General features: G+C 43.7%; 1 protein-coding gene across 15 annotated transcripts in view; it reads left to right on the top strand.

The window, feature by feature from the left end:
- The first annotated feature begins 7,109 nt into the window (after positions 1-7,109).
- Positions 7,110-27,892, top strand: part of LOC115205095 (prominin-1-A) — a 130,239-nt gene continuing 109,456 nt past the window's right edge. For 4 of the 15 annotated variants that reach the window (XM_029770717.1, XM_029770708.1, XM_029770715.1 and 1 more), the window contains exon 1: positions 7,111-7,729. In XM_029770717.1, coding sequence (XP_029626577.1) covers positions 7,492-7,729 — 238 coding nt within the window. In that variant the 5' untranslated portion in view covers positions 7,111-7,491. Of the gene's footprint in view, positions 7,730-27,892 lie in introns of all 15 variants that reach the window. The other 11 variants (XM_029770703.1, XM_029770711.1, XM_029770710.1 and 8 more) reach the window with 5 other exon arrangements.

Genomic DNA, 27,892 nt, shown 5'->3' with positions numbered 1-27,892 from the left:
CTGCTTGCCCATCTCCCCCCCCCCATCATTCCCCAGGGCCCCTCATTCACCATTTCTACCTTCTTAAGTTACTATACCCACACTGCACTAGGCACTCCCCTCTCATAGTGTAAGCTGAATTTATGGACTGCTTGTGTTACTATTGGGGGTGTGACGTTCATGACATTCTCTGGATCCACATACTCACGTGTCCGTACAATCAAGGTGGGGTCATACTTACCAAACGCCACCAACCATCTGTCCATTTTCCCTAAATTTCCCTCCTTTCTTCTTGCATTTTTTTTACCAGGCCACCCAAGTCTCCAGTGTTGCTTCTGCCAGTACACCGGAGAGAGGGGCTCTGGTCAGTATCAGTCTATGCTGCCTTGTAAACTGATTCCAGTAGAATTGCCCTCCTTTCAGCTCTACCATTACCTTAACCCATTTTTTACAGTTAATTTCTCCTCTCATTATTAACATCCCTTTTTCTTTTTCTGGCAAATGATCCCACACTTCTAGGATGGGTATTAGGGTCACTGGTATTGCTGAGCCTTCGTTTGAACAATTTTGATTCCTTTTACTTATATCTTATCCAAAATTAAAAGGCCTTTTCTTCACTAGTTACTTTAAGTTGCTTTATCTGCTACCAGGTATATCCACCACGGCTATCCTGCACAGTTACTTTAGGTCATAAAACGTAACCATTTACCAATCTAGGGTTATAGGCCGGTTGGATTTAATTGGATTTAATTAGTTAAGACCCTTATCAGAGTTTTACTGTTTTTCACAGGGCCCCTTCTAGTGTGGCGCTTCGCCTTTAAATCTGTTAACCAGTTACTTTAGGTTACTCTATAGATTTTTTAACTATTTAGGGCCCCACCTTGGGCGTCAAGAATGTCGAAGTGACTAGTATGGCCTTCACTACTGCGCAGGTAGTCTTACCTGTGGATCTTCTCTTGACCACACAGGGTGGGTCAACTACCACCGCACGCCGGTAGGCCTGGATTATCCCGCGGTATGAGCCTCTTTGCTGGTGAGGGGGCCTCCCTGTCTTTCTACCCCAGGCTGAGTTAGCTTTATCAACCTGGGTCACCCCTCTTGGTCCATCTCTTGCTTGCCACAGAGGTTAGCTCACTCCTTCCTACTGTTAACACTTCACAGGTAGTTTGTGATGCAGTATACCACGCGTCAGCAGGGTTATTTTTGTGTACAACACCAAGGAGCAATCCAATATTTATTTATAGTCAGCTCTGCACTATTTTAACGTGGGTCAGCTCTTACTACGTGTTCCACTACATGGCCAACAGAATGTGGCCTCCCCTTCAAATGAGTGGATTCAGGTATTTCAGTCACACCTGTTGCTGACAGGTGTTGAGCACACAGCCATGCAATCTCCATAGACAAACATTGGCAGTTGAAGGGCCTTACTGAAGAGCTCAGTGACTTTCAATGTGGCACCGTCATAGGATGCCACCTTTCCAACAAGTCAGTTCCTCAAATTTCTGCCCTGCTAGAGCTGCTCCGGTCAACTGTGCTGTTATTGTGAAGTGGAAACATGGAAACGTCTAGGAGCAGCAATGGCTCAGCCACGAAGTAGTAGACCACACAAGCTCAAAGAACTGGACCGCCAAGTGCTGAAGCGCGTACCGTGTAAAAATCGTCTGTCCTCGGTTGCAAAACTCGAGTTCCAAACTGCCTCTGAAAGCAACGTCAGCACAAAAACTGTTTGTCGGAAGCTTCATGTAATGGGTTTCCATGGTCGAGCTGCCGCACACAAGCCTATGATCACCATGAGCAATGCCAAGCTTCGGCTGGAGTGGTTTAAAGCCCATCGCCATTGGACTGTGGAGTAATGGAAACGCGTTCTCTGGAGTAATCAATCACGCTTCACCATCTGGCAGTCCAACAGACAAATCTGGGTTTGGCGGATGCCAGGAGAACGCTACCTGCCCGAATACATTGTGCCAACTGTAAAGTTTGATGGAGGAGGAATAATGGTTTGGTTGAAGGGAAATCTGAACGCTACAGCATACAATGACATTCTAGACAATTCTGTGCTTCCAACTTTGTTGCAACAGTTTGGGGAAGGTCCTTTCCTGTTGTAGCATGACAATGCCCCTGTGCACAAAGCGAGTTCCATACAGAAATGGTTTGTCGATTTAGGTGTGGAAGAACTTGACTGGCCTGCACAGAGCCCTGACCTCAACCCCATCGAACACCTTTGGGATGAATTGAATGCCGACTGTGAGCCAGGCCTAATCGTCCAACATCAGTTCCTGACCTCACTAATGCTCTTGTGGCTGAATGGAAATAAGTCCCCGCAGCAATGTTCCAACATCTAGTGGGAAGCCTTCCCAGAAGAGTGGAGGCTGTTATAGCAGCAAAGGCGGGACCAATTCCATATTAATGCTCATGATTTTGGAATGAGATGTTCAATGAGCAAGTGTCCACATGGTTTTGTCAGTGTAGTGTATTTCACCTTTCACGCAGGATATGTTCAACCACGGGGTTATACTGTTTTTAGAAGAGCGGCATAGTCTCATATAGTCCTGCTAGCGGCTGGTCCTCCCTTTCTAGTTGACAGGACAACACCCTCACGGGTGAGTCACACTCGCTAAGTCCCGGGTATAGGGTTTCAGCTAAGACTAATATCTTGAAAGGAATTCTTAGTTGAAATCAGGGGTTCGACACTTCGTCTGAGTAAAGACAAACTTTAAATACCCAGTGCTCCTTTTGTGTGTCTTTTACACAACTACCCTTGAGCTGCCCTGTGGTTCGAGCCCACAATATAGTCTGGCCGCGGACACCTAAGGTGACCCCACTGAGCCTGTAGTTGTTACAATGCTTCTCTTCCTCTTCAGCACTTTATTCAACAAATCATTGAAAAGTTAATGAAAACAAGTAACACTTCTCTTTTGGTTCCACAGTTTCACAACTGATGGATTTTATTGTTTTTTTAAATATAGCTATTATAATGTAAAAGCTTCTAACAATAACAATCAAGTTCTGTTCTTACCTTACCCCAAAAGTCTTCTAACTTCTAATACATCATTCAGCTCCTGATCTGTCTTCGCCCAAAATCTCCGCTCCGCTTTCCCTATCTTTTACATGGGGTTTTATGCCCCTTAACTGCCCAAGCCAATGCCTCCTTTGACTACAGACACACAATAAATCCTCCCCCTTACACATGACATTTAAGCAAACACATTGTTACATAACACATCGTCTCCTTTACATGTGATGTTCAGACAGAGTCAGGTAACACATTGTCTCCTTTACATGTGATGTTCAGACAGAGTCAGGTAACACATTGTCTCCTTTACATGTGATGTTCAGACAGAGTCAGGTAACACATTGGCTCCTTTACACGTGATGTTTAGACAGAGTCAGGTAACACATTGTCTCCTTTACATGTGATGTTCAGACAGAGTCAGGTAACACATTGTCTCCTTTACACGTGATGTTTAGACAGAGTCAGGTAACACATTGTCTCCTTTACATGTGATGTTCAGACAGAGTCAGGTAACACATTGTCTCCTTTACATGTGATGTTCAGACAGAGTCAGGTAACACATTGTCTCCTTTACATGTGATGTTCAGACAGAGTCAGGTAACACATTGTCTCCTTTACATGTGATGTTCAGACAGAGTCAGGTAACACATCGGCTCTATTTTTGTTTATTTTTTATTATATATATGTAATATATAAATACAGTTGAAGTCGGAAGTTTACATACACATAAGTTGGAGTCATTAAAACTCGTTTTTCAACCACTCAACAAATTTCGTGTTAACAAACTATAATTTTTTGGCAAGTCCAGTGGGTCAGAAGTTTACATACACTAAGTTGACTGTGCCTTTAAACAGCTTGGAAAATTCCAGAAAATGATGTCATGGCTTTAGAAGCTTCTGATAACATAATTGACGTAATTTGAGTCAATTGGAGGTGTACCTGTGGATGTATTTCAAGGCCTACCTTCAAATGCAGTGCCTCTTTGCTTGACATCATGGGAAAATCGTAAGAAATCAGCCAAGACTAAAGAAAAAAAATGGTAGACCTCCACAAGTCTGGTTCATCCTTGCGAGCAATTTCCAAACGCATGAAGGTACCACGTTCATCTGTACAAACAATAGCACGCAAGTATAAACACCATGGTCAGCAAGGAAGAAGCAACTGCTCCAAAACCGCCATAAAAAAGCCAGACTACGGTTTGCAACTGCACATGGGGACAAAGATCGTACTTTTTGGAGAAATGTCCTCTGGTCTGATGAAACAAAAATAGAACTGTTTGGCCATAATGACCATCGTTATGTTTGGAGGAAAAAAGGGGGAGGCTTGCAAGCCAAAGAACACCATGGTGGCAGAATCATGTTGTGGGGGTGCTTTGCTGCAGGAGGGACTGGTGCACTTCACAAAATAGATGGCATCATGAGGGAGGAAAATTATGTGGATATATTGAAGCAACATCTCAAGACATCAGTCAGAAAGTTAAAGCTTGGTCGCAAATGGGTCTTCCAAATGGACAATGACCCCAAGCATACTTCCAAAGTTGTGGTAAAATGGCTTAAGGACAACAAAGTCAAGGTATTGGAGTGACCATCACAAAGCCCTGACCTCAATCCTATAGAAAATTTGTGGGCAGAACTGAATAAGCATGTGCGAGCACGAGGCCTACAAACTTGACTCAGTTACACCAGCTCTGTCAGGAGGAATGGGCCAAAAATCACCCAACTTAGTGTGGGAAGCTTGTGGAAGGCTACCTGAAACGTTTGACCCAAGTTAAACAATTTAAAGGCAATGCTACCAAATACTAATTGAGTGTATGTAAACTTCTGACCCACTGGGAATGTGATGAAAGAAATTAAACCTGAAATAAATCATTCTCTCTACTATTATTCTGACATTTCACATTCTTAAAATAAAGTGGTGATCCTAACTGACCTAAAACAGGGACTTTTTACTAGGATTAAATGTCAGGAATTGTGAAATACTGAGTTTAAATGTATTTGGCTAAGGTGTATGTAAACTTCCGACTTCAACTGTGTGTATATATATATATATATATATATATATATATATATATATATATATATATATATATATATATATATATACACACACACACACAGATGTTTATATATACTGAGTTTAAATGTATTTGGCTAAGGTGTATGCAAACTTCCGACTTCAACTGTGTGTATATATATATATATATACACACAGTTGAAGTCGGAAGTTTACATACACCTTAGCCAAATACATTTAAACTCAGTATTTCACAATTCCTGACATTTAATCCTAGTAAAAAGTCCCTGTCTTAGGCTGTCTATATATATATAGACAGCAGGTGTTCAAACTGTGGATACCAATTCCTATATTAGATCATCAAAACTGTTTTTTTTATCAAACAAAACTATTCTAAATGTTTATCTCTGGGACCCTCTGGATGACAAATCAGAGAAAGATTACTGAATGAAAGTACATTATATTTTTCTTTCAGAGGTGAATGTATCAAACCAGTTTTTTGTTGTTGTGTACTCTCCTCAAACAATAGCATGGTATTTTTTCACTGTAATAGCTACTGTAAATTGGACAGTGCAGTTAGATTAACAAGAATTTAAGCTTTCTGCCCATATAAAACATGTCTATGTCCTGGAAAGTTTGCTGTTACTTACAATGTCATTCTTGTCACAATAGCACACATTAGTAACAACTGTTCCGGTATAGGGACCCCAATTCCGTAGATCCTTAAGAGGTTCTCAGGTATTGATTGTTTTCTCAGCTTTCTTTTTAGAAGAATGTAGAATGGTCTTAATGTAATGCTCGAATTCCTTATAGAAAACACAGAAGAGTGTTTTTTTTATTCGTGATTTAACATTTATGAATATAACATTTTGCCATTGGTAACACATTGGTTCCTTTGTAGGTGACGACAATCTGTGGTTTCATCTGCTTCATGGCCCACGTGCTATCAAGCAACTCTACCAACTGCATCGCAGGGCCAAGATCTGACAGGGGTGTCGCCATATACGATGAACTTCCGCCCTCCGGCAGAGGAACATCTGCATACAGTCCACCCACACCCGTCATTTCTTCTCTTCCTTTGACTTGGTTCCGCCGCTCTCTGGCTGCAGATGCTTGTGGTTGGGGCCTCTTCTTCCACTTCTTCTTATCTTTTCTTGTTTAGTGTTACCAGAGTCTTGACTGGGGGAGTCAAGAAGAAATATTGACTAGGCCCTTTCACAACAATATAAACATCTGGATACCGCCCATGTCACGTCCTGACCAGTAAAGGGGTTATTTGTTATTGTTGTTTGGTCAGGATGTGGCAGGGGGTGTTTGTTTTATGTGGTTCGGGGTTTGTTGGGATATGTTCTTATGTAAGAGGGGTGTTTGTTTTATGTGTTCCGGGGTTTTTGGGTATTGTTCTATGTTTTGTATTTCTATGGTTTTTCTAGGTTGTGTATCTCTTTGTTGGCCTGGTATGGCTCTCAATCAGGAACAGCTGTAGATCGTTGTTGCTGATTGGGAGTCATACTTAGGTAGCCCTTTTTTCCACCTGTCTTTTGTGGGAAGTTGTTTTTGCATTGCTGTGTGTGTAGCCTGCAAGACTGTTTGTCGTTCGTTCGTTTTCTTGTTTTGTTTTGTAAGTGTTCAATAAAAGTAAATATGAGCACTCAACCGCTGCGCCTTGGTCTACTCCATATGACGACCGTTACAGCGCAAGCCTACGTGGGTGATGGGTACTATATTTATTTAATATTATCTGAATCATATCAACTAAAACTGCCAATGTTTGTGCAAGAAATGAAAATAATTGATAAGAGATTCAATTATATTTCAACAAAATAATGTTTCAGGAATGCTAATTGTATCTGCTACTAACAACAAACAATTTCAGAAAAATCTGAGATGGTGGGTGTCAAAATCCCCTTTCTTGTGCTTTTTGAGCTGGAACAACCCAGTGGTGTTTTTACATTTTGTATTTGTTTTAAACATGACATGGTTAAAAAATGAGGAGGACCTTCACTCGCCAATCACTGGGTTTGGCGGCATGCGCATTGATATGGGCTGGTGTGGATGAAATGCCAAGGCCGAATTATTGTCCCAGTCCGCCCCTGCCCGAGCCTCCCACAGCCATGAGACTGAATGCGCACGCATTCTCTCGCGCAGCCATCCAACCTTTCCCCGTTCCTCTAGCACACTGCACAGATGCTCCAGCCAATTTGACAGTCGGTCTGATATCATCTCTGAGGAACTGAGCGGTTGGAGGACCGGAGAAAAGAAACACCCGGTTTGCGTCCACATGAAGAGCCACTGACCGTGGGAACGATGATAATCACGAATCCTTCCCCGGACAGCAGGACTTAAAACCTGCAGTCCCACTCCTCGACCCTTCCCTTTTATTTCCACATTTTAGTAGAGATACGGACCTAGCGACATTTTTGTACCATCTCCCTTGTTGTAGCCTATTTTAACCCCGTACATTGAGCTGACAGTGTCTTGGGACGATGTGGAAAACCGGTCTTCTTCTCCTCTTTTTGGGACTATTAACGTCTGGTGAACTCCAGCAAGAAGAAACGGAGCCAGAGCGCCGAAGTCTGCCACCGTCGGGAAAGTTGGATTTTGGCTATGTGCCTCAGGGAGTTTACCAAACCCTCGCCTATTACGAACCTGGAGTAATAGGGTTACTGTTCCACATGGTGCACGCTTTTCTATACGTCGTGCAGCCCAACCCGTTTCCGGAAGGTAAGTCATCGTTAGTGCAATGTTGTTTTGATGGCCATTGAGCTGTCCAATAACATTTCATAAGAATACACCGTAGGTAACTAGCTATCTCGCTCCAACTCGTTATAAGTGCCGTACAGTGAAGGACTTCGTCCTCGTTTAGCGTCAACACCGTCGTTGTCGTTTACAAAGTTTGCCAGTGGCAAGATAAGTTATTCTGTATGACACTTGCGTGCAGAGATTTTCAAATCGTCGCAGGAAACACTTTACCTTTATTTGGCAGCTGTGGATATGTCACAGGTTTGCGCAAAACGCCCAGCCAATGCGTAAACTTGTGTTTATTTGCATCAGATTTCTACATTCTTGGTGGGCTTTAAATTCACCCATGCACATGTATGTGTCCACAGCCGACAGTGTACTTGAAGAGAGTATTTTGCCTACAGTGTGCTGCCTGCCTGTGTCAACATAACTACAATTTAAACCGACCCCTTACTGACTGTGCATCATGTGGTCACTGGTCACTAAATAGTCTGGGCACACAATTCACGAGAAAATGCCAAGACCCAATGGGGATGGAATGTGTTGGGCGGTGGACCGTTGGTCCAAATTAATGCAATTAGGCCGAACTTTCCATATACTCAAATAAGGTGTCTTTTAAAGTAAGTATTGTGTGGTCACTTGAATTGAGGGGTTGGTAGACAAGACTACCAGATCTCAGTGTTCATAATCAATTAGTAAATCTGGAGATGAGGAGTGCCTCCCTGTGTCACAGATTTAACTAGGTAATCCCATAATCTGGAATGCCATATGTCGCTGTGCTTTTAGTTTCAAGGGATGTCAGAGGCATTAGTTGATATATGGCTCAAACTCACTTACACAATGAATGTTCAATTTGTTCATTGGATGTCATTGTTGGGTTCTATTACACATCTATAAGTAAAGTTGAAATCCCATGTTAGAGATAGTGGGGTTTGTATTGTATAAACTGGCTATAGGAATTCTTCTGGACAGTGCCTTAAAAATGTTCCATGAATGCAAAAAAAAAAAATGAACACCAAAATGAATTATATGAACATTATTAGACAATTATTATTATTATTATTAGGCAATATATTTTAGACATCCATCCATATTACTGCAGGGGGTTTCATTATTATTTCAAATTAATCCTATGCTTAATTGAAACCAGATAGCCTCAGCTGTACAGTCACATGTCTGACAATTAATTGGGACATTCAAACGCACACATAGAGATTTAGCATGATGATAATCCAGTGATCTTGTCAGGCCTATTTTGATTGGAAGGGACAGGCTGTACCAGCCCCTAATGCTTCCCCATAACACTGTAATGACTGCCATAAATCATCATACATAGTGTGGCAGTGGACAATTTTCAAAGAATATTAATCTTGATTTCTGATTTCTTAATGCATTCATATAAAATGTATGATATACCTGTTCCCCTAGATTCATTTATTGGTGCACCACGGCCCCCAAATCAACAATCAGGGCTGTACACTCCCAAAATATCCCATTTGAAACCAATAGAGGCCAAATAATTAGTTCAGGTGGGAGGCAACATAACTACAGGTAGGTGCACTGCACCAAAATCCCTAATTCAGACTTCTAATTATCCTTACACCTCTGAAGAATCAAGCCACTTCCATGCCAGTCGGAATAACTTAAGTGTTTTATCTCTGAACACTCAAAAGCTCGTTTTTCCACCGACAGTGGGATAAGAGGAACCATGGGATGTTAACAGCACTCGGTGGATACTAGAGATCCTGACTGCCAATGTGTCCAGCCTGATACATGCCATTACGTTATCCTGACACGCACACCTCACCATCGCCCAAAAAAGAAGTAATGAAATCATGTCACGTCCTGATCAGTAAAAGAGGTTGTTTGTTATTGGAGTTTGGTCAGGGCGTGGCAGGGGGTGTTTGTTTAGTGTGTTTCGGGGTTTTGGTTTATGTTCTGTTTTCTATTTCTATGTGGGTTTTCTAGTTTTTCTATATCTATGTTAGTTTTGGGAACAACCTCCAATTAGAGGTAGCTGGTTGTTGTTGCTTCTAATTGGAGGCCATATTTAAGTGGGTTTATTTTCTCTTGTGTTTGTGGGTGGTTGTTTCCCTGTATAGTCTGAGCACCTTACGGAACTGGTTTTCGTCGTTTGTTTAATGTAAATGTATTTTTGGTTTTTCCTTCTAATAAAAATATGTTCACTATACCTGCTGCAGTTTGGTCCGCTCCCTACAACGACGCTTATGACAAATCAGTTAAATAAACAATTCATATACATTTGCACTGCATTGCCCCCCAACCCCAAAAAGAACACGTGTTCAAAAGTCAAGCAAATTATAAAATACAACATCTAATGAAGTAAATAATATGTAAAGTGTACAACATTACGCATAAATAAACATAAAAATATTCCCAAACCCCCTGCCAAAAAATAAGTAATGAAATAACAAAACAAAAAAATGGCCAGCTCTAACAGTGCAATCAACACATATTCATAGTAAAAATACACAATATCAAGACATTTATATAAAAAAAAAAGTTATAAAGGGTTGTGAAAACAAGAGGGTAATGTTCTGTGTGTGTGTGTATACAGTATGTAACGGTGGGTGAGTTGGAGTTGGTGCAAAAAGTTGAGAAGCAGGTGTGAAGAGTTTGTGAAAAGTATTTGGCCAAAGACTTCATATTTGCATCGTATACATTTTAATATTTTAGTAATTTCGAAGACGCTCTTATGCAGAGCGACTTACAATTAGTGCATTCATCTTAAGATAGCTAGGCGAGACAACAACACATCACAATCGTATCATGTACATTTTCCCCCAACAAATTATTTATCAGCAAAGTCAGCGCTAGTAGGAAACGACAAGTGGGGGGGTGGGGGGGGTGGGGGGGGGGTCATGGGCAAGGTAAAAGTTATTTAAGATATTCTTCAAAGAGGTAGGGTTTCAGAAGTTTTCGAAAGATGGTACACTGTGTTTTACTATATAGCGGTGTTGATGCATGGACCGGTTTGGGTTTTATTTCAATGGTTGGTTTGTTAAATGTGATATGCCATGTGTAACGTCCATTTTTATAGTTTACACTGCTACTTGAGTCATTTAACCCAACCTTGGGGTTGGGTTAAATGCGGAAGATACATTTCAGTTGTACAACTGACTAGGTATCCCCCTTACCCTTTCCTCTCTCCATGCTGCTTTCCACACAGACCTAGCCCCGTCCCTATCACTCAAGGAGCGCATGTTGTTGTTGCTTGACCACAAGACACTTGCGTTCAGTCTGCATGGCCAATGCAGCACATGCAACAATGTTGATGACGATGTTGTTTACACTTCTTAATATAAATCCACAAGCATTCTATAATTACGCTATTAGTTTGTTTCTTACATCTGAAATCAGCTAGTTTGTCTTTTCTTAGCAAGTTTTAGCTAAACTGTGTTACCCGCTAATGCTAATCGCTAGTAAGCTGGCTAGCTAGCTAGCTAATACATGTACTGAGTCAGAGCGAACGTAGCTAGCTAATACAGCCTGATATCACCATGTTGATCGTTCAACAGTATCTGCTAAATCAAAGAGGAATAAGCAAAGCATGAATATGTTCGCTACATGAAGAACCATTTAATGTAGCCAAAGATTATAGCGTCCCCTAGGAAAAACTGGCCATGACTTGGTTCCTACCCTGTCACAGTAACTCCCTGGGATTTTCATTCATTGTCATGTCAAACACTGTATTCTTCAAAGTGCCCACTATTATCTATATTCTAACTATGAATAAATATTCTATTTCCATGATTCCAACAGTTCACCCAAATGTATTGATCTAAACCGCAAGTCAAATTGCATTTGCAATGTTTGCTAAAAAAATAGGGCCATGTTTTTTGTTCATATCGTGCAGCCCTACGTGGCAGTGTGTAAATGATCTCAAATGAGTGCAGGAAATGCAGAAATTGATGGAAATGCAGGAAATTATTTTAGTTTGAAGTTTAATTGAACAGTATATAACATTCAGAAAGGAGAAAGACCCATTGACCCAAGACCCATTGAAATGCATGTGTTGCCACCGTAGGGTCACGCACTACTCAAAGCAAATTTACAACTTTTATTATTAAAAAACATAAGATACGTCATAAGTCACATTCATGATATTTTGGCCATATCGCCCAGCCAGGACAGAGAAGAGTTTTGACTGGGCGAGTGGGAGCTGCCTTCCCGCAGGGGTCGGAGGGCCAAGAGACCAGAGGTGGTGGTATGAAGTGCTCTGGTTGGGATGTAGGGTTTGAGCATAGCCTGAAGGTAAGGAGGTGCAGTTCCCCTTGCTGCTCTGTAGGTAAGCACCAGGGTCTTGAAGATGATGTTAGGTGGAGCTTGAGGTGGTGGGCCGACATCCAAGCCGAGATGTCTGCCAATCACGCAGAGATGCTTGTCGCCACCTCAGTGTCAGAAGGGGGAAGGAGAAGAGTAGTTGAGTGTCAACGAGAATAGAGGAGAGAGTCAGCTTTGGTAAGAGCATAGAGTGTCTGTGACACAGAGGAGAGTGGTCTGGAGGAGGGGATGGGATTGAGTGGGCAGGTTGTTGGGTGGCTGGGCATCACTAGTGGCAGGATTTAATCTGGAAAGAGACTTTTAGACTTTTACTCAAGTAGTATTTTACTGGGTGGCTTTCACTTTTACTTGAGTCATTTTCTATTAATGTGTCTTTACTTTTACTCAAGTAGGACAATTGGGTACTTTTTCCACCACTGCAATTGAGTGCAAGAAATGCAGAAATTATAAAAGTGCTGAAATCTGTTTTGGATGAACAAATATAACAATCAGAATGGAGAAAGACTCATTGAAATCACTTAGAATGTATATGTTGCCACCAAAGGATCACTCAATACTCATATAGCAAATGTAGAACTTTTAGTATTCAAAAACTAATAATAACGTCAAATACCGTCATACCGTCCAATATTTTTTAAATACCGTGATATAATATTTTGGCCATATCGCCCAGCCCTAGCTCTGTGCCACCACCCCGACCACCAGATGCTCTCGGACTATGACAGAACACATAGTCAGATGACTAGGTAAGATACTCAAGTGAGAGTATGGTGGGAGTCTTCCTCAAACAACTCGGCAGAATGTCTTTGTTTCGGCAACAACACCGCCACTTAATAATACCGCCGCTTTTAGTACTAGCACTAAATGCCTAGCAGAGGTGAAGACACACCTCCCAGCACTGAATGCTGATTGCCTGGCAGAGCTGAAGATAACAGTCCCTACAATACAACACGCCTACAAATTAGCAAGACTGTTACACAAGTAGGCCTATAACTAATCCAAGTCGACAACGACAGTCACAAGTACTGAGCAATCAGACAGTTTATAGACTACTAGGTAAAAGACAGCACTTAAATTCAATTGCCCTAGCAAGACAATACCAACAGCTACTTATTGAATCCAAAAATGTACTTGTTGCTCTTGTAAGAGTTGATCCCTTTCCAAACTATAGACGATGCACTAAGACTGGGGCCAAGTAAAAAAGGCTCCTTAAATAGTCAGGGAAGACAGGTAAGGCCAGTCCTTCTTAAAACACCCAACATTTACCAAGGGCTATTACAGAAATTGGTCTGAAACTAATCCTGTAATCGGCCTGTGTGTAGCTGGTGTGGGATTAATACGGTAATCTGGGGGAAGCTGTAACCTGTAGCATACCTCGTTCAGTCTCCTCATGACTTTGAAAGGTCCCACAAACCGCTGACCCAGCTTCCGGCAGGGCAGGCAGAGGGTCAGGTTTCGGGTCGAGAGCCAGACCCGGTCCCCTGGTGCGAACACCGGGGCCTCACTGCGGTGTCAGTCGGCACTCGTCTTCTGCCGCCTCACAGCTCGTTGCAGGTGCACATAAGCAGCATCCCAGGTCTCCTCCGAGTGCTTAAACCATTTGTCCACCGTAGGAGCTTCGATCTGGCTCTGATGCCAAGGTGCCAGAACCGGCTGATACCCCAGTAAGCACTGGAAGGGGGAGAGGTTAGTGGAGGAGTGGTGGAGTGAGTTTTGGGCCATCTCTGCCCAGGGGATGAACGCCGCCCACTCCCCTGGCCGGTCCTGGCAATATGACCGCAGAAACATACCCACATCCTGATTTACTCTCTCCACCTGCCCGTTACTCTCGGGGTGAAAACCTGAGGTGAGGCTGACCGAGACCCCCAGACGTTCCATGAACGTTCTCCATACTCTGGACGTGAACTGGGGACCCTGATCAGAGACTATGTCCTCAGGCACCCCGTAGTGCCGGAAGACGTGAGTGAACAGGGCCTCCGCAGTCTGTAGGGCCGTAGGGAGACCGGGCAAAGGGAGGAGACGGCAGGACTTAGAAAACCGATCCACAACGACCAGGATCGTGGTGTTGCCCTGTGAGGGAGGAAGATCCATCGACAGGTGCGACCACGGCCATTGTGGAACAGGTAGGGTTGTAACTTCCCTCTGGGCAGGTGCCTGGGAGCCTTGCACTGGGTGCACACCAAGCAGGAGGAAACATAAACCCTCACGTCCTTGGCCAAGGTGGACCACCAGTACTTCCCACTAAGGCAACACACCGTCCGACCGATGCCAGGATGACGTGTGGGCCCAATAGATCAAACGGTCGCGGACAGCAGACGGAACGTACAGACGCCCAGCTGGACACTGGGGAGGAGTGGGCTCTGTGCGTAACGCCGGCTCGATGTCTGCGTCCAACTCCCATACCACCGGTAACACCAAGCGGTCCATGGAGTGTGATCCATGGACCGCTCCTCTGTCATACATCCGGGACAGAGCGTCTGCCTTAGCATTCTGGGAACCTGGTCTGTAGGACAGAGTGAAAACAAAATGGTTAAAGAACATGGCCCACCTTGCCTGGCGAGGGTTCAGTCTCCTTGCCGCCCAGATGTACTCCAGATTGCGGTGGTCAGTCCAGATGAGAAAAGGGTGTTTATCCCCCTCAAGTCAATGTCTCCACACCTTCAGAGCCTTGACAACAGCCAACAGCTCCCAGTCCCCCACATCATAGTTTCGCTCCGCAGGGCTGAGCTTCTTCGAAAAGAAAGCACAGGGGCGGAGCTTTGGTGGTGTGCCCAAGCGCCGAGAGAGCACGGCTCCTATCCCAGCCTCGGATGCGTCCACCTCCACTATGAATGCCAAAGAGGGATCCGGATGAGCCAGCACGGGAGCTGAGGTAAACAGAGCCTTCAGGTGACCAAAAGCCCTGTCCGCCTCAGCCGACCACTGCAGTCGCACCGGTCCCCATCTTCAGCAGTGAGTTAATGGGAGCCGCTACCTGACCAAAACCCCGGATAAACCTCCGGTAGTAGTTGGCAAACCCTAGAAACCGCTGCATTTCCTTTACCGTGGTGGGAGTCGGCCAATTACGCAAGGTTGAGAAATGCGGTCACTGTCCATCTCCACCCCTGAAGTGGAAATGCGGTACCCTAGGAAGGAGACGGACTGTTGGAAGAACAGACATTTCTCAGCCTTGACATACAGGTCATGCTCCAACAGTCTACCAAGCACCCTGTGCACCAGGGACACATGCTTGGCGCGTGTAGCGGAGTATATCAGAATGTCGTCGATATACACCACTACACCCTGCCCATGCAGGTCCCGAAAAATCTCGTCAACAAAGGCCTGGAAGACTGATGGAGCATTCATCAACCCGTATGGCATGACAAGGTACTCATAGTGCCCTGAGGTGGTACTAAATGCCGTCTTCCACTTGTCCCCCACCCGGATACGCACCAGGTTGTAAGCGCTCCTAAGATCCAATTTTGTGAAGAAGTGCGCCCCGTGCATTGACTCGATCGCACTGGCGATGAGAGGCAGCGGGTAACTGTACCTCACAGTGATCTGATTGAGCCCGTGTAGTCAATACACGGGCGCAGACCTCCATCCTTCTTCCTCACAAAAAAGAAACTTGAGGAGGCAGGTGAAGTGGAGGGCCGAATGTATCCCTGCCCCAGGAATTCGGAGACATATGTTTCCATAGCCGCCATCTCCTCCTGTGACAGAGGATACACGTGACTCCTGGGAAGTGCTACGTCTACCAGGAGATTTATCGCACAATCCCCCCGTCGATGGTGTGGTAATTGAGTCGCCGCCTTCTTACAGAAGGCGAGAGCCAAATCGACATATTCTGAGGGGATGCGCACGGTGGTGACCTGGTCTGGACTTTCCACCGTAGTCGCACCGATGGAAACCCCTACACACCTCCCCGAGGACTTTTGAGAGCACTCTGTTGCCACGAAATAGTGGGGTCATGACAGGCCAACCAGGGTGGGCCCAGCACCACAGGAAACGCAGGAGAATCAATAAGGAAGAGACTGATTCTCTCCTTGTGACCCTCCTGCGTAACCATGTCAAGTGGAACGGTGGCCTCCCTAATCAGCCCTGACCCTAATGGTCGACTATCTAGGGTGTGCACGGGGAAGGGCATATCCACAGGAACAAGGGGGATTCCTAAACTATGGGAAAAAGAACAGTCAATAAAATTCCCAGCTGCGCCTGCCTCTCAGGCAAAGACCTGGAGTGGGCCAACACCGCGTCTCCCTCACCCCATACAGCGTTGGCCCACTCCAGGTCTTTGCCTGAGAGGCAGGAGACGAGGGCGGACACGCGCTCACGTCCCGAAGGAGCCGGGTGGACGGTCACCAGGTAGAGCTCCAGCTGTAGTAGGAACCCCTGGCATCCGGCAGCCGTCCCATCATACTCCCTCAGGAGCGCGAGCCGAATCCCGCTGGGACCGGGTGAAGGAGGGGTGGACAGTGGGGTCGGCGGTAGTGGGGCTGGTGGAGGCGCTGGAAATCCTCCTCCTCTCTCCCAACGATCCATCGTCTGTAGCACGCGATCCATGGCGGTGCCCAGATGTTGCAACATGGTCGCGTGCTGCTGGACGCACTCCTCTACACCCTACAGGGAGGGCGTCTGCTCCTGCTGACTCCATTCGTTTGGTGAGTGATTCTGTAATCGACCTGTGTGTAGCTGGTGTGGAGGAGTCAGGCGCAGGACAGCAGATATGAGTAAGGAACGTAATTTACTCAAGGAATCAATAAATACAACACAATAAACTAGCCCACAATAACGGACCGTATACATACAAACAATCACAAAAAAACATGGGGGAACAGAGGGTTAAATAATGAACACGTAATTGGGGAATTGGAACCAGGTGTGTAAAACAAAGACAAAACAAATGGAAAATGAAAAGTGGATCGGCGATGGCTAGAAGGCCGGTGACGTCGAACGCCGCCCGAACAAGGAGAGGGACCAACTTCGCGGAAGTCGTGACAAATCCAAGCTCACAATGGAAAAAAATACATACTTGCTGGTCCCCTTCCAAACTATAGATGTGTGGGAGATGACGCACAAACAGGTGTAGACTAACAGTGAAATGTTTACTTACAGGTCCTTTTGCAGCAATGCAGAGTTATACAATTAAAGTGACATAAGGAGTAAATACACAGTGAATAACAAACAATAACAAGTAAAAATTACATGGCTATATACAGGGAGTACCAGTACCAAGTCGATGTGCAGGGTTACGAGGTAATTGAGGTAGCTATGAAGATATAGGGGCAAAATGACTAGGATAGAGAATAGACAGTAGCAGCAGCATATGTGGTGAGTGAAAGTGTGTTATATCCTGTGTGTGTGCATAGAGTCAGTACAAGAGAATTAGTGCAAAAAAGGGTCAATGTAGGTAGTTCGGGTAGCCATTTGATTAGCTATTTAGCAGTCTTGTTTAGTAGTCTTATGGCTTGGTGGTAGAAGCTGTTCAGGGTCCTGTTGGTTCCATACTTGTTTCACTGGCACCGCTTGCCGTGCAGTAGTAGAGAGAGCAGTTTATGGCTTGGGTGTCTGGAGTCTGACCATTTCTGACCCATGCCAAATCTTTTCAGCTTCCTGCGGGGGAAGAGTGCAGTCGTGTCCTCTTCACAACTGTGTGGGTGTGTGGACCATGTTAATTCCGTAGGGATGTGTACACCGAGGAACTTTTCAGGCTGTCTGTGGTGTATTGCACAATCACATGTTCTGGGTAGGTCTGCGCTGGATGTGCATGCGTGCTCCGGTTTTAGTTCTGACGGCGCCTTTTCTTCCCATAAGCATGCTTGGCCCTTCTCCGGTCTGCTGACACAATCAGGTCCTCAAACTCAGGGGAGGTTATTAAAAATGCGTTGGGGTCCTCTGGGTCTGTCTCCACATCAGACATCATGTCTTCAGTTGCACCCGCAAATCACTGCTTCTCTTTAGCAGAGAGTTATTTTGACCGACTGGCCAGAACCTGTGAAATTACAGGCGACAATAAGTTATTATGCCTAATTAACAAATGGCCTTCAACTCTGGAATGATAATATAAAAAAAGCTAAAGAAGTACACACACTAAAAGCTGTGGAACAAGTCTCAACTTTTCAAAATTCAGTACTGCACTTCAAAATGTATGGATTTGTTTACATTTATAAACTAACCTGTCTCTGGCGACGCTGCCTTTGCTTTTTGATGTTCTTTGCTCTGTCCGGGGTGTCCGACGACTTATGCCGCTCTTTCAGTCCAATATCAATTTGCAGCTGCACCTGAGGCGTCAGCGTGGGGTGTTTTAGCAATGGTCACATGCATCAAAATCGTTGAGAAAATTGTAAGATATAGAATTATGTTACAGTCAGTCCATGTCTTTATGAGACTACTCACCTTCAAAATCTCCCATGATCCATTGTGTACTTTAATCTCAGCTGACTGACCAGCAGACACAGTACACGGGTGTTGTGGGGACTGTTCTTCCTGAGATGAAAATCAAGTTCATGCATGATATTCGCACCTCTATTTCATGTAACATATTTGAGAATGCTAAGATAACCATCATATAATTTAAGGATAGCTCATTCCGTCTTGCTCGACGAACACACGTTGCCCGTTTCGGTGCAGGCGCTGTTTATACTGCTTCTTACCTTGTTGCAGAGTCACATTCAGAATGTTGTGGCCGTGGGGTGTAGAGTATTGTAGACTTGGAGTACCGTTATAAACATAATCTGAAACCATTTCCATGGCTTGGTGCGATGAATAGAAATTCCGTGAGTAAGCTACACAAAATAAAAAAATACAAATTGTTATGCCTTTTAAAGGGAAGTGGTATGGCAGAGTTTTCAAATCGCGTTCATTTGACTGGTCGTTTTCAACCGTCACGCCCTCACTTCTGTTTTTGTTCGTTTGATTGGATTATTTACCTTTCAATCACTATGCCCTCCCTTCTATTCCCATGTATTTGATTGGCTGATGAGTTTGTGCCGGTGTTTCATGAAACTACACTTCCTATCCCCTCAAAAAAGAAACTATGGAAAAAGTGCTTTGATAACATTTGTGACTCGTTTCAGGAAACTAGGCGTATGTCGCACGTCACTACTTCACAGGAGAGCCATTTGGACATAAACTTTTTTTTTTTAATCAAAATGCGTTTTTGGGTGGAAATGCCTTCTGGAACATGTGAACTTTCATGTGCCTTTAATAACAAACTTTTATGCCATCTTTAAATACGAATAACATTGTTCAATTACGAGCTTAGTTGGTTTAGCGATGAAAAAGTTGGGGACCTTCCCACTAGCCATGATTGGCTGAGATAATGGATGGGCTGGACATGCCGAGAGTTCGGATTGGTCTGCAATGTAGCACGCTTCTGTCTATAACATGAGCTGGTCAGTATGTGTAGGTAATCCTTTCTAACGCAACTTTGTTGAAAGATATCACGTAGTAGAACTGCAAAAGTGTTGCTCTCCACTTTCTGGAGGACTGAGTTTTGAAATCAGTTGAATGCCAAGTGGAATTAGAGCATGATATAGAAGGAGATGGAGAAAAATCTGCCGTTTGATTGCAAATATGCAGAGGGTGTCGAAAAGAGAACACACAGAAGGCTACTGTATAAAACACTTGTCTCTGGATTACATCTTCAAACTAAGGGCAACCATGGCATCCGTGACAGAGAGGGAGAAATGTCCATCCATGTATACGGGTAAGAGAGTCTAGCTAGCTACATTTTCAGATATTACACATTTCTAATTTAGTCAGAAAGTTGTTTTCATTTCAAGTTAGTGTACTGTTAGCTATCTAGCTAACATTAGTTGGCCAGCTCGCTAGCTAATGTTACGTGTATGATCTGTGTAGTAATATTATTCGTATCTCAGAGCAATTTGCATTGTTATGTTCAGCCTAATGTTATCTAGCTAGCTAACATTGAACCTGGTTGGTTACAGATTCATGCAGGGTAGTAACGTCATGGGATTACGGTTAATTGTTTACCTAGCTAGATACATGTCTTAACAAAAGACTCCACTATGCAAGTAATCATTTCAATAGAATGTTCATGATGTCACTGCGACAACTGTCAATAGACGTAGCTGGTAAATTCGGTCTGGCTATCTACTCCGATTCCAGAGCACTCTCGTCTGAGTGTGCCACAGTGCAGAATAACTGACGGATTTACGAACACTCAAAACCCGTTGAATGTGGCCGGTGTCAGTAAACGTTGGCAAAAAAAATCTACATTAAATTGTTGCCAGAAGCACAGTTACGTTCATGCTCTGGATAACATAAAAACAGCCTAACCAGCTCTGCTAGGGTGAGTAAAATGGTCAGAGTGAGGTGTTCTCTCATTTGTGTCTGGAAGTAGCTAGCAAGCTAGCCAACGTTAGCCTGATAGCTTGGGACTGCTGTTGTTAAATCAGAACGCTAGGATCAACCCTACTCCTCGGCCAGAGCATCCAGTGTGTGCTCTGAACTCTCCGAGAGCAAAACGCTCTGAATTCATGAAGTGACATTCTGACAACGCACTCTGGCATTCCAGATTGAATGTACGAACACACCTGTGGGATAAACCAGCCTTTAGTCTTGAAATGTTTATATGAGGACAATAGACAAGGTGTTAGAGGCTATTAGCGTGTGTAAAGATCCATGACCTCCCAGAGCCGGCAAATTTTATTCAGACTTTTCAATACTTCTTCTTGTCATTAAAGATATTCCGACTTACGTGTAGGCACTCGGAAACAGGCAATTTTACGCAGTGGTTGGGATGGAGCTCACCGCACCTAAGTAATGATAGGGGAAACACTTCTTACACTGGCAGAGGTGGTTAGAGGGTGTTCTCCCCAGCACATTAGAGTAAACCATCATGTCTATGGCACAGTATTTTCTCTTGGTTACGTCATCACAAACTGGTGCCGTGATAACTGTAAGAGACGATAATGCTTATGCCCATAACATCCATCATTTTGTTATGATTTATGGGAGTAGCCTACATCACACAGCTGAACTGCGATATGTTACCATTCTGTTGTTAATAACACCTTTTCTCCACTACCCGCCAACCTGTAAGAGCTGTTATTAGCAATCTAGCAACATTTGTCAACTTGTCTGTCACTTCCACCCACTTATGCAACCATTGTGCTATCTGACACATATGGCCATGCACATCATCCACGCATAATCACACAGCAATAGAACCTGTACAGTAAATGTCTCATTCATGTTGTCAAATTTCTGTCATCCTATAGGTCCCTCCATTTGCTGTCACTTCAAACCATTTGATTTATTTGAATAGAACTGTTCTGTAACACAAGTCACTCTAAACTTAAGACAAGATGTGAATTAGGTCTTCTTATGTAGCTTCTACTGTCATTCCGAATCTGGTGTGAGACTAGGCTAGGGGGATAATGCTAACTACAGCCATGCGAATCCTGGTTGGAACGTGCTCAGTGACAAATAGAAGGTTTTCTCATTAACGGCACAATTCGCAAAGTATGTTTGATATCCCCTCTCCCAGAAGTAGCTATGACAGGTGGAATATTGACTCCGTGGACTGGACACAGCAATTCGGCGAGAAACAGGAATTAGTTAAGGCTAGGTAACAGTTGCCAGGGAGACACCCACACTGGCAGGCAATGTCGCCAATGTATTTTAATTTCCCTATTTTTGCTCTACATACAGTGAATTCAGAAAGTATTCACACCCCTTGACTTTTTCCACATTTTGTTGTGTTACAGCCTGAATTTAAAATGGATTAAATTGAGATTTTCCCTGTGGCTGTGGCTCAGTTGGTAGAGCATGGTGTTTGCAACGCCAGCATGGTGCGTGCAACGCCAGGGTTGTGGATTCGATTCCCACGGGGGGCCAGTACAAAAAAAAATGCATGAAATGGATGCATTCGCTACTGTAAGTCGCTCTGGATAAGAGCGTCTGCTAAATGACTAAAATGTAAAAAATGTAAATGTACATTTTGTGTCACTGACCTACACACAATACCCCATAATGTCAAATTATGTTTAGAGGGGTGTGAATACTTTCTGAAGGCATTGTATGTCTGCATGCGCTCATTTGATATAAACGGTGAACTGAGATAGAGTTTGGAGGCAACTGCAGCGTTTTTGAAGTTTTTAGCAACTCATATTTCCACTGTGCTGCAGGTGCTTCGCTGAGAGACGCAGCTCCTTTCAATCCCAGTATTGAGTGTATCTAGTACTAAAATCCATTGTTTTCATGGACATGATGGATTTTTTGGTTTAACACATGAAAGGAGAAAGTGTTATTTTTAGTAGACCCTAGCCATTGAATTACAACATACTACGGAAGCTTAGGTGAACCGTCACACATGATCCGTTACACTATAGAAGGCCTATGTCATGTTTCTGCAGTGCACTACAAGGCACGGTGTCCGAAATGCCCATTATGATATTATTAATATGTTTCTACCTATGTTTTTGTGGGTGTGAAAGGCAGTAGTGGGATGATGGGGCAGGGATTGGTCAGCTTGTCGCAGATGGCATCAGCAATGGGCATCATCTGTGGTCATTTCTAACCACAATGATCTCCCTCTTTAGCTCTGCTGGGTCCTCTCAGGACAACATGGCTACGTCTGAATGTCCCACGCTATGTACTCTTTACTAAAAGTGTACTAACAATATTCATAACACACTGTTTAGTGAAAATGTATACAGTAAGCTATAAATATGAGCCTATGACTCATCCATACATATGGAGCAGGAGTATGTGTCATTGTCTGTCACTATTTGTTTTTTCCCCCTGCCGACTGAACACGGCCCCATTGCATTGTGGGTCTGAAATTGCGATAGACTTCCTGAGTACTGTACATCAAATTCCCGCTATGGTACACAGTGAAATGAGCATGACATCCTGTCCATTTCAATTGGTTGCTTTTCACATTCAGATAACACTCCTTGTGAGTGGGATGCAATCAAAACACCCATCACTTGCTTATCAACCCGATACATGTAAGCATATCTGTGTCTAGAGCTCAGCCTTACTGTTACTGTAACAGGACATGAAAATGTGAGTGGGCTGGATGTATGACGCAGTTTCCCTGGTGCATATCTGTGCCTGTCACACACAGTCATGTCACTGTAGTGACTGTGGTGCCCGTAGTGTGGTAATGCTCCAAGACAGCCATGGGCATAGTCTTATTTGCCTAACATAATGCCAGCTGAACGCCTGTGGCAAAGTGCCACTCTGTCACGTAGCTAAGTAGGCCTATGCATTCGCCTGCACCATATTGAGTCATTTCCTTCGTATGTTTTCATTATTTAGGCTTTGTTTGTAGACTTAATGTACTTTTAGCCCATATGAAATAGGCTATAGGCTAACGTCTTGAAATAGACTGACAAAGAGTAGCTAGCTAGCTGGACATAGTGTACATTGGGCTCAAATGGCATACTATGTAATATAAGCAGCGAGCACAAATAGATCAACATTATTCTGTCATTCAGAGCCTATCATTATGGGTTGTTTTGTGTTTGTTACTCCATTATGTAGCAACAGTTGTGACTAGGCTAACTATGGCCCACTCACTCACTCTGTTCGTTGGTTGATATCAAAATAACACCGTTTTTACCGCGATCCTGATAGAACCTACTGCCAAACCAAAAGTCAAAATCACTTCAAGAATGTAATGATAAAAAAACGATATAATATAGAATAGTGTGAGGCATGGAAACGAGTCACTCATACACCAACAATGGCTGGGACAGGTGCTTGGAGTTATTTGTTTCCTTTCGGGTGGCCTTGGCCAAAATCTTCCGAAGTTGATTCGTGACTACCTTGTCTGGACCGTACTGCTTTCTGGGATATATTTCAAGGCAACTCAATACTAAGGGGGCTCAAGCACAAACAGAGGAGCTATCCTAAATGGTGGCCCATTCCAAAGATTCTACTTTTATTGAGCTATTAGCGATCATTTTGTTTTCATGAGCTACTTGCTTTATGTGTGTTACAGCACAGATGGCATTTATTTGTAATGATGCATTGGACATAAATTGATTGCAAATGGGGTCGCGGACCATCAATAAAAGCCAAGCAGGAGCTACAGTGCATTTGGAAAGTATCCAGGCCCCTTGACTTTTCCACATTTTGTTACGTTACAGCCTTATTCTAAAATGTATTACATTCCCCCCCCCCCATCAATCTACACACAATACCCCATAATGACAAAGCAAAACAACTTTTTCATAATTTTTTCAAATGTATAAAAAAAAAACGTAAATATTACATTTACATAAGTATTCAGACTATTTACTCAGTACTTTGTTGAAGCACCTTTGGCAGCGATTACAGCCTCGAGTCTTCTTGGGTATGACGCTGCAAGCTTGGCACACCTGTATTTGGGGAGTTTCTCCCATTCTTCTCTGCAGATCCTCAAAGCTCTGTCAGGTTGGATGGGGAGCGTTGCTACAGCTCTCCAGAGATGTTTGATCGGGTTCAAGTCCGGGCTCTGGCTGGGCCACTCAAAGACATTCAGAGACTTGTCCCGAAGCCACTCCTGTGTTGTCTTGGCTGTGTGCTTGGGATTGTTGTTCTGTTGGATGGTAAACCTCAAATAAAATAAAATAGATTTTTATTTGTCACATACATGTGTTTAGCAGATGTTATTGCGGGTGTAGCGAAATGCTTGTAGTTACCGCCGCTATGATATCCAAAAGTTCTTCCCGGCTGTATTTAATAACACAAAAAATGCCTTTTACTGAGGAGTGGATTCCGTCTGGCCACTCTACCATAAGGCCTGATTGGTGGAGTGCTGCAGAGATGGTTGTCCTTCTGGAAGGTTTTCCCATCTCCACAGAGAAACTCTGGAGCTCTGTCAGAGTGACCATCCGGTTCTTGCTCACCTCCCTGACCAAGGCCCTTCTCCCCGATTGCTCAGTTTGGCCAGGCAGTCAGCTGTAGGAAGAGTCTTGGTGTTTCCAAACTTCTTCCGTTTAAGAATGATGGAGGCCACTGTGTTCTTGGTGACCTTCAATGCTGCAGAAATGTTTTGGTACCCTTCCCAAGATCTGTGCATCGACACAATCTTGTCTCTGAGCTCTATGGACAATTCCTTTGACCTCATGGCTTGGTTTTTGCACTGACATGCACTGTCAACTGTGGGACCTTATATAGACATGTGTGGGCCTTTCCAAATCATGTCCAATCAATTTAATTGACCACAGGTGGACTCCAATCAAGTTGTAGAAACATCTCAAGGATGATCAATGGAAACAGGATGCACCTGAGCTCAATTTCGAATCTCATCGCAAAGGGTCTGAATACTTATGTAAATAAGGTATTTCTGTTTTTTACTTTAATACAATTGCAAAAATGTACCAAAACCTGTTTTTGTATTGTCATTAAGAGGTATTGTGTGTAGATTGATGAGTACATATTTGTATTTAATCTATTTTAGAATAAGGCTGTAACATAATAAAATGTGGAAAAAGTGAAGGGGTCTGAATACTTTCTGAATGCATCGTGTTTTGTTCCTACTACACAAAGCAAATGCCAAAACCCATACCTTTGCTCTTATCTTTGGTTTCCCCATCACCATAGCTACCACAGTACTGGTTTGATTATTTGAAACAAGTGATTCCTTTTTGTTAATTTACGCTAGGCTATGAAATGTCATACGAGTGTAGCGTTTATGGCATTTTATGTAATGATATGTCATTTGTGTCCGTTGGGATAAAGCATTATCCGATGAAGAATTGATGTTGTAGGCTAACCTATAACCACTAATCGTGTTCTGCCAGGCTGTCGTTTCTCTCACCACAACGTCTTATAGCTTAACTATGTTGCACTGTCTTGAGGCCAGCAGCAATATAGCATAGATTCATGTGCACAGTCTGCCAACATTTGATATGCATGAGCTACAATATTGCCAGAAATCAACTCTCTGTCACTCCTCCCATTCAAATGAAATAACACTCTTAAAGATCACAGATGAAGGTTGAGTGAATTTCCTCCTCACGTTCAGAAATAACGCTGGAAACAAAATCCACTCCTTTTTGCAGACACAATTTTTTGGAGACGGCTCTCAACTTTTCAAATCAGTTTGAAGGCAGAGCTCTTCTCTTCCATGCAGTTTATAACTAACTAGGCCTACACATTAATTTCTCCTCGACTTTTAAGCCAACGCTAGAGAATCCAAGATTAAGTCTGTCATATGAGCTCATGCCCCCCTTTGTGATGGTTGCATTTGCATTTAAACCCCCCAGAAAAATACCTTTGCATAGTGTTCCACGTTAGTGCGGTAATAAAGAAAATAACATGGTAACCCTGCAGGTACTCGATTCCGCCAAGGGGATGGCAGCCAAATCACTAGTGCTGAATGAAATGCTTAATTTTAGTGGAGCTACTTTCCTTTACATAGCTTTGGATGGGATTTCTCCCGAGCTGCAAGACAAAGAATTCTGAGAGTTCAGAGTGCTGAAAGACTCCTAATTGCCCTCTTTTTTCTCTGTAAAGTGAATGATCATTCAGGATGCCAGCAAATCTTTATGTAGGAGTATGCTCTTCAACGGGGTGCCACAAATTGATTAAAAGCCATAAGGTATTTCCTGTAATTCTGATCCAAGAGGCAAGCGCTGTGTCTCATTAATTGAAGCTCGCCTTACCAAACACTAGGCTGGCATATTGGCAGAGCGAGGATGGAACATATGATAAGAGATATGGCATTAAGATGTCTTGGGACTTTGAGCCTTTCAGGTAATGCTATTCGCATAATGCCACCAACATCGCTTCAATCCGCATAGGTTCAATCTGCCAAAGAAAGAAAGGAATGTGATGAAAAGACGGAGAGAGAACTACAGAGAAAACAGGGAAAAAGCAGGAAATCCACATAGAGATAGGAAACAAAACAGTCAGCGATCCAAACAGGAAGACAAACATAGCGTCCCTTAGAGAGAAAAGAGGAAGGACAATATAAAGATCAAGAGAAGCAGCGAAAGAAGGAGAGGAAGAAAGAATGAAAAAAAGATAGCGTGTGGGAGAGAAAAATAGAGAGAGAGAGCTGCCCCATCATGAAGCGACTGTTGCGGCCATGTCTCGCTCGGGCACGTCATATATGGGTCAGCTCCGGGAAGCCGAGCAGGCGAGCAAGCCACTGTCCTGGTGAGTGGACTGCAAGTCATGCATCCTCTCCATCCTTTAGTTCAGCTTCATTGGCGGGCGCAGCCGTGCCCTCAGGGAGCTGGCACTGGGGACATGGTGAGTTGTAATTGCAGATGTGCTACAGTAAGGGTCAACCTGCCAACGCCTGAGATGACTACTCGGACTACCCACTCTGCGTGGCATCTGCTTCAGTGCTACTTTAGAGTATCCTTTTAGCCTTACTACGTTTAAGAGACAGGTGGCCCTCATTTAAATGTTTCACTGATGGTCTGTGTCACAATGAAGAAGGGAGGTTAAGAGTGTATAATTTAGCTCTTGAGGACTGGGATTGGTTGGTGTCAGGGATATATCAATTATCTCTCGAAAACCAATGCTACCGCTAATTGGTTTAGGGCGCACACTAATTATCCTTCAATTACTTTTTCACACGGACACTGAGTGCAGTACCTCTTTGTATGTGAATAATTTTTCACCAACAGAGAATGTCAAATAATCAAAAAGGTTAGCCTACTGATGGGACCACAAGTAGGGTATATGGGACTGAAAATTGCCCATGTGCCGCATGTTTAAGACCCGCGCTCCTGATAGCAAACAACACATGATGACACAGCTCTATCGGTTTTATTGACAGTGTGTGGGGTGGATTTAGGTTTCCTTCTCTGATCAATAGGCACCCGCCCTCTGTAGTTAGAGTTGTCTGTCCTTCATTGTCGCCATGACACTGGTTTAGCTCCTGTA

The sequence above is a fragment of the Salmo trutta genome, chromosome 13 (genome assembly GCF_901001165.1).
Source record: "Salmo trutta chromosome 13, fSalTru1.1, whole genome shotgun sequence".
NCBI lineage: Eukaryota > Metazoa > Chordata > Actinopteri > Salmoniformes > Salmonidae > Salmo > Salmo trutta.
Note: the sequence above shows the minus strand (reverse complement) of the source record. Positions and strands in the feature narration are given on the sequence as shown.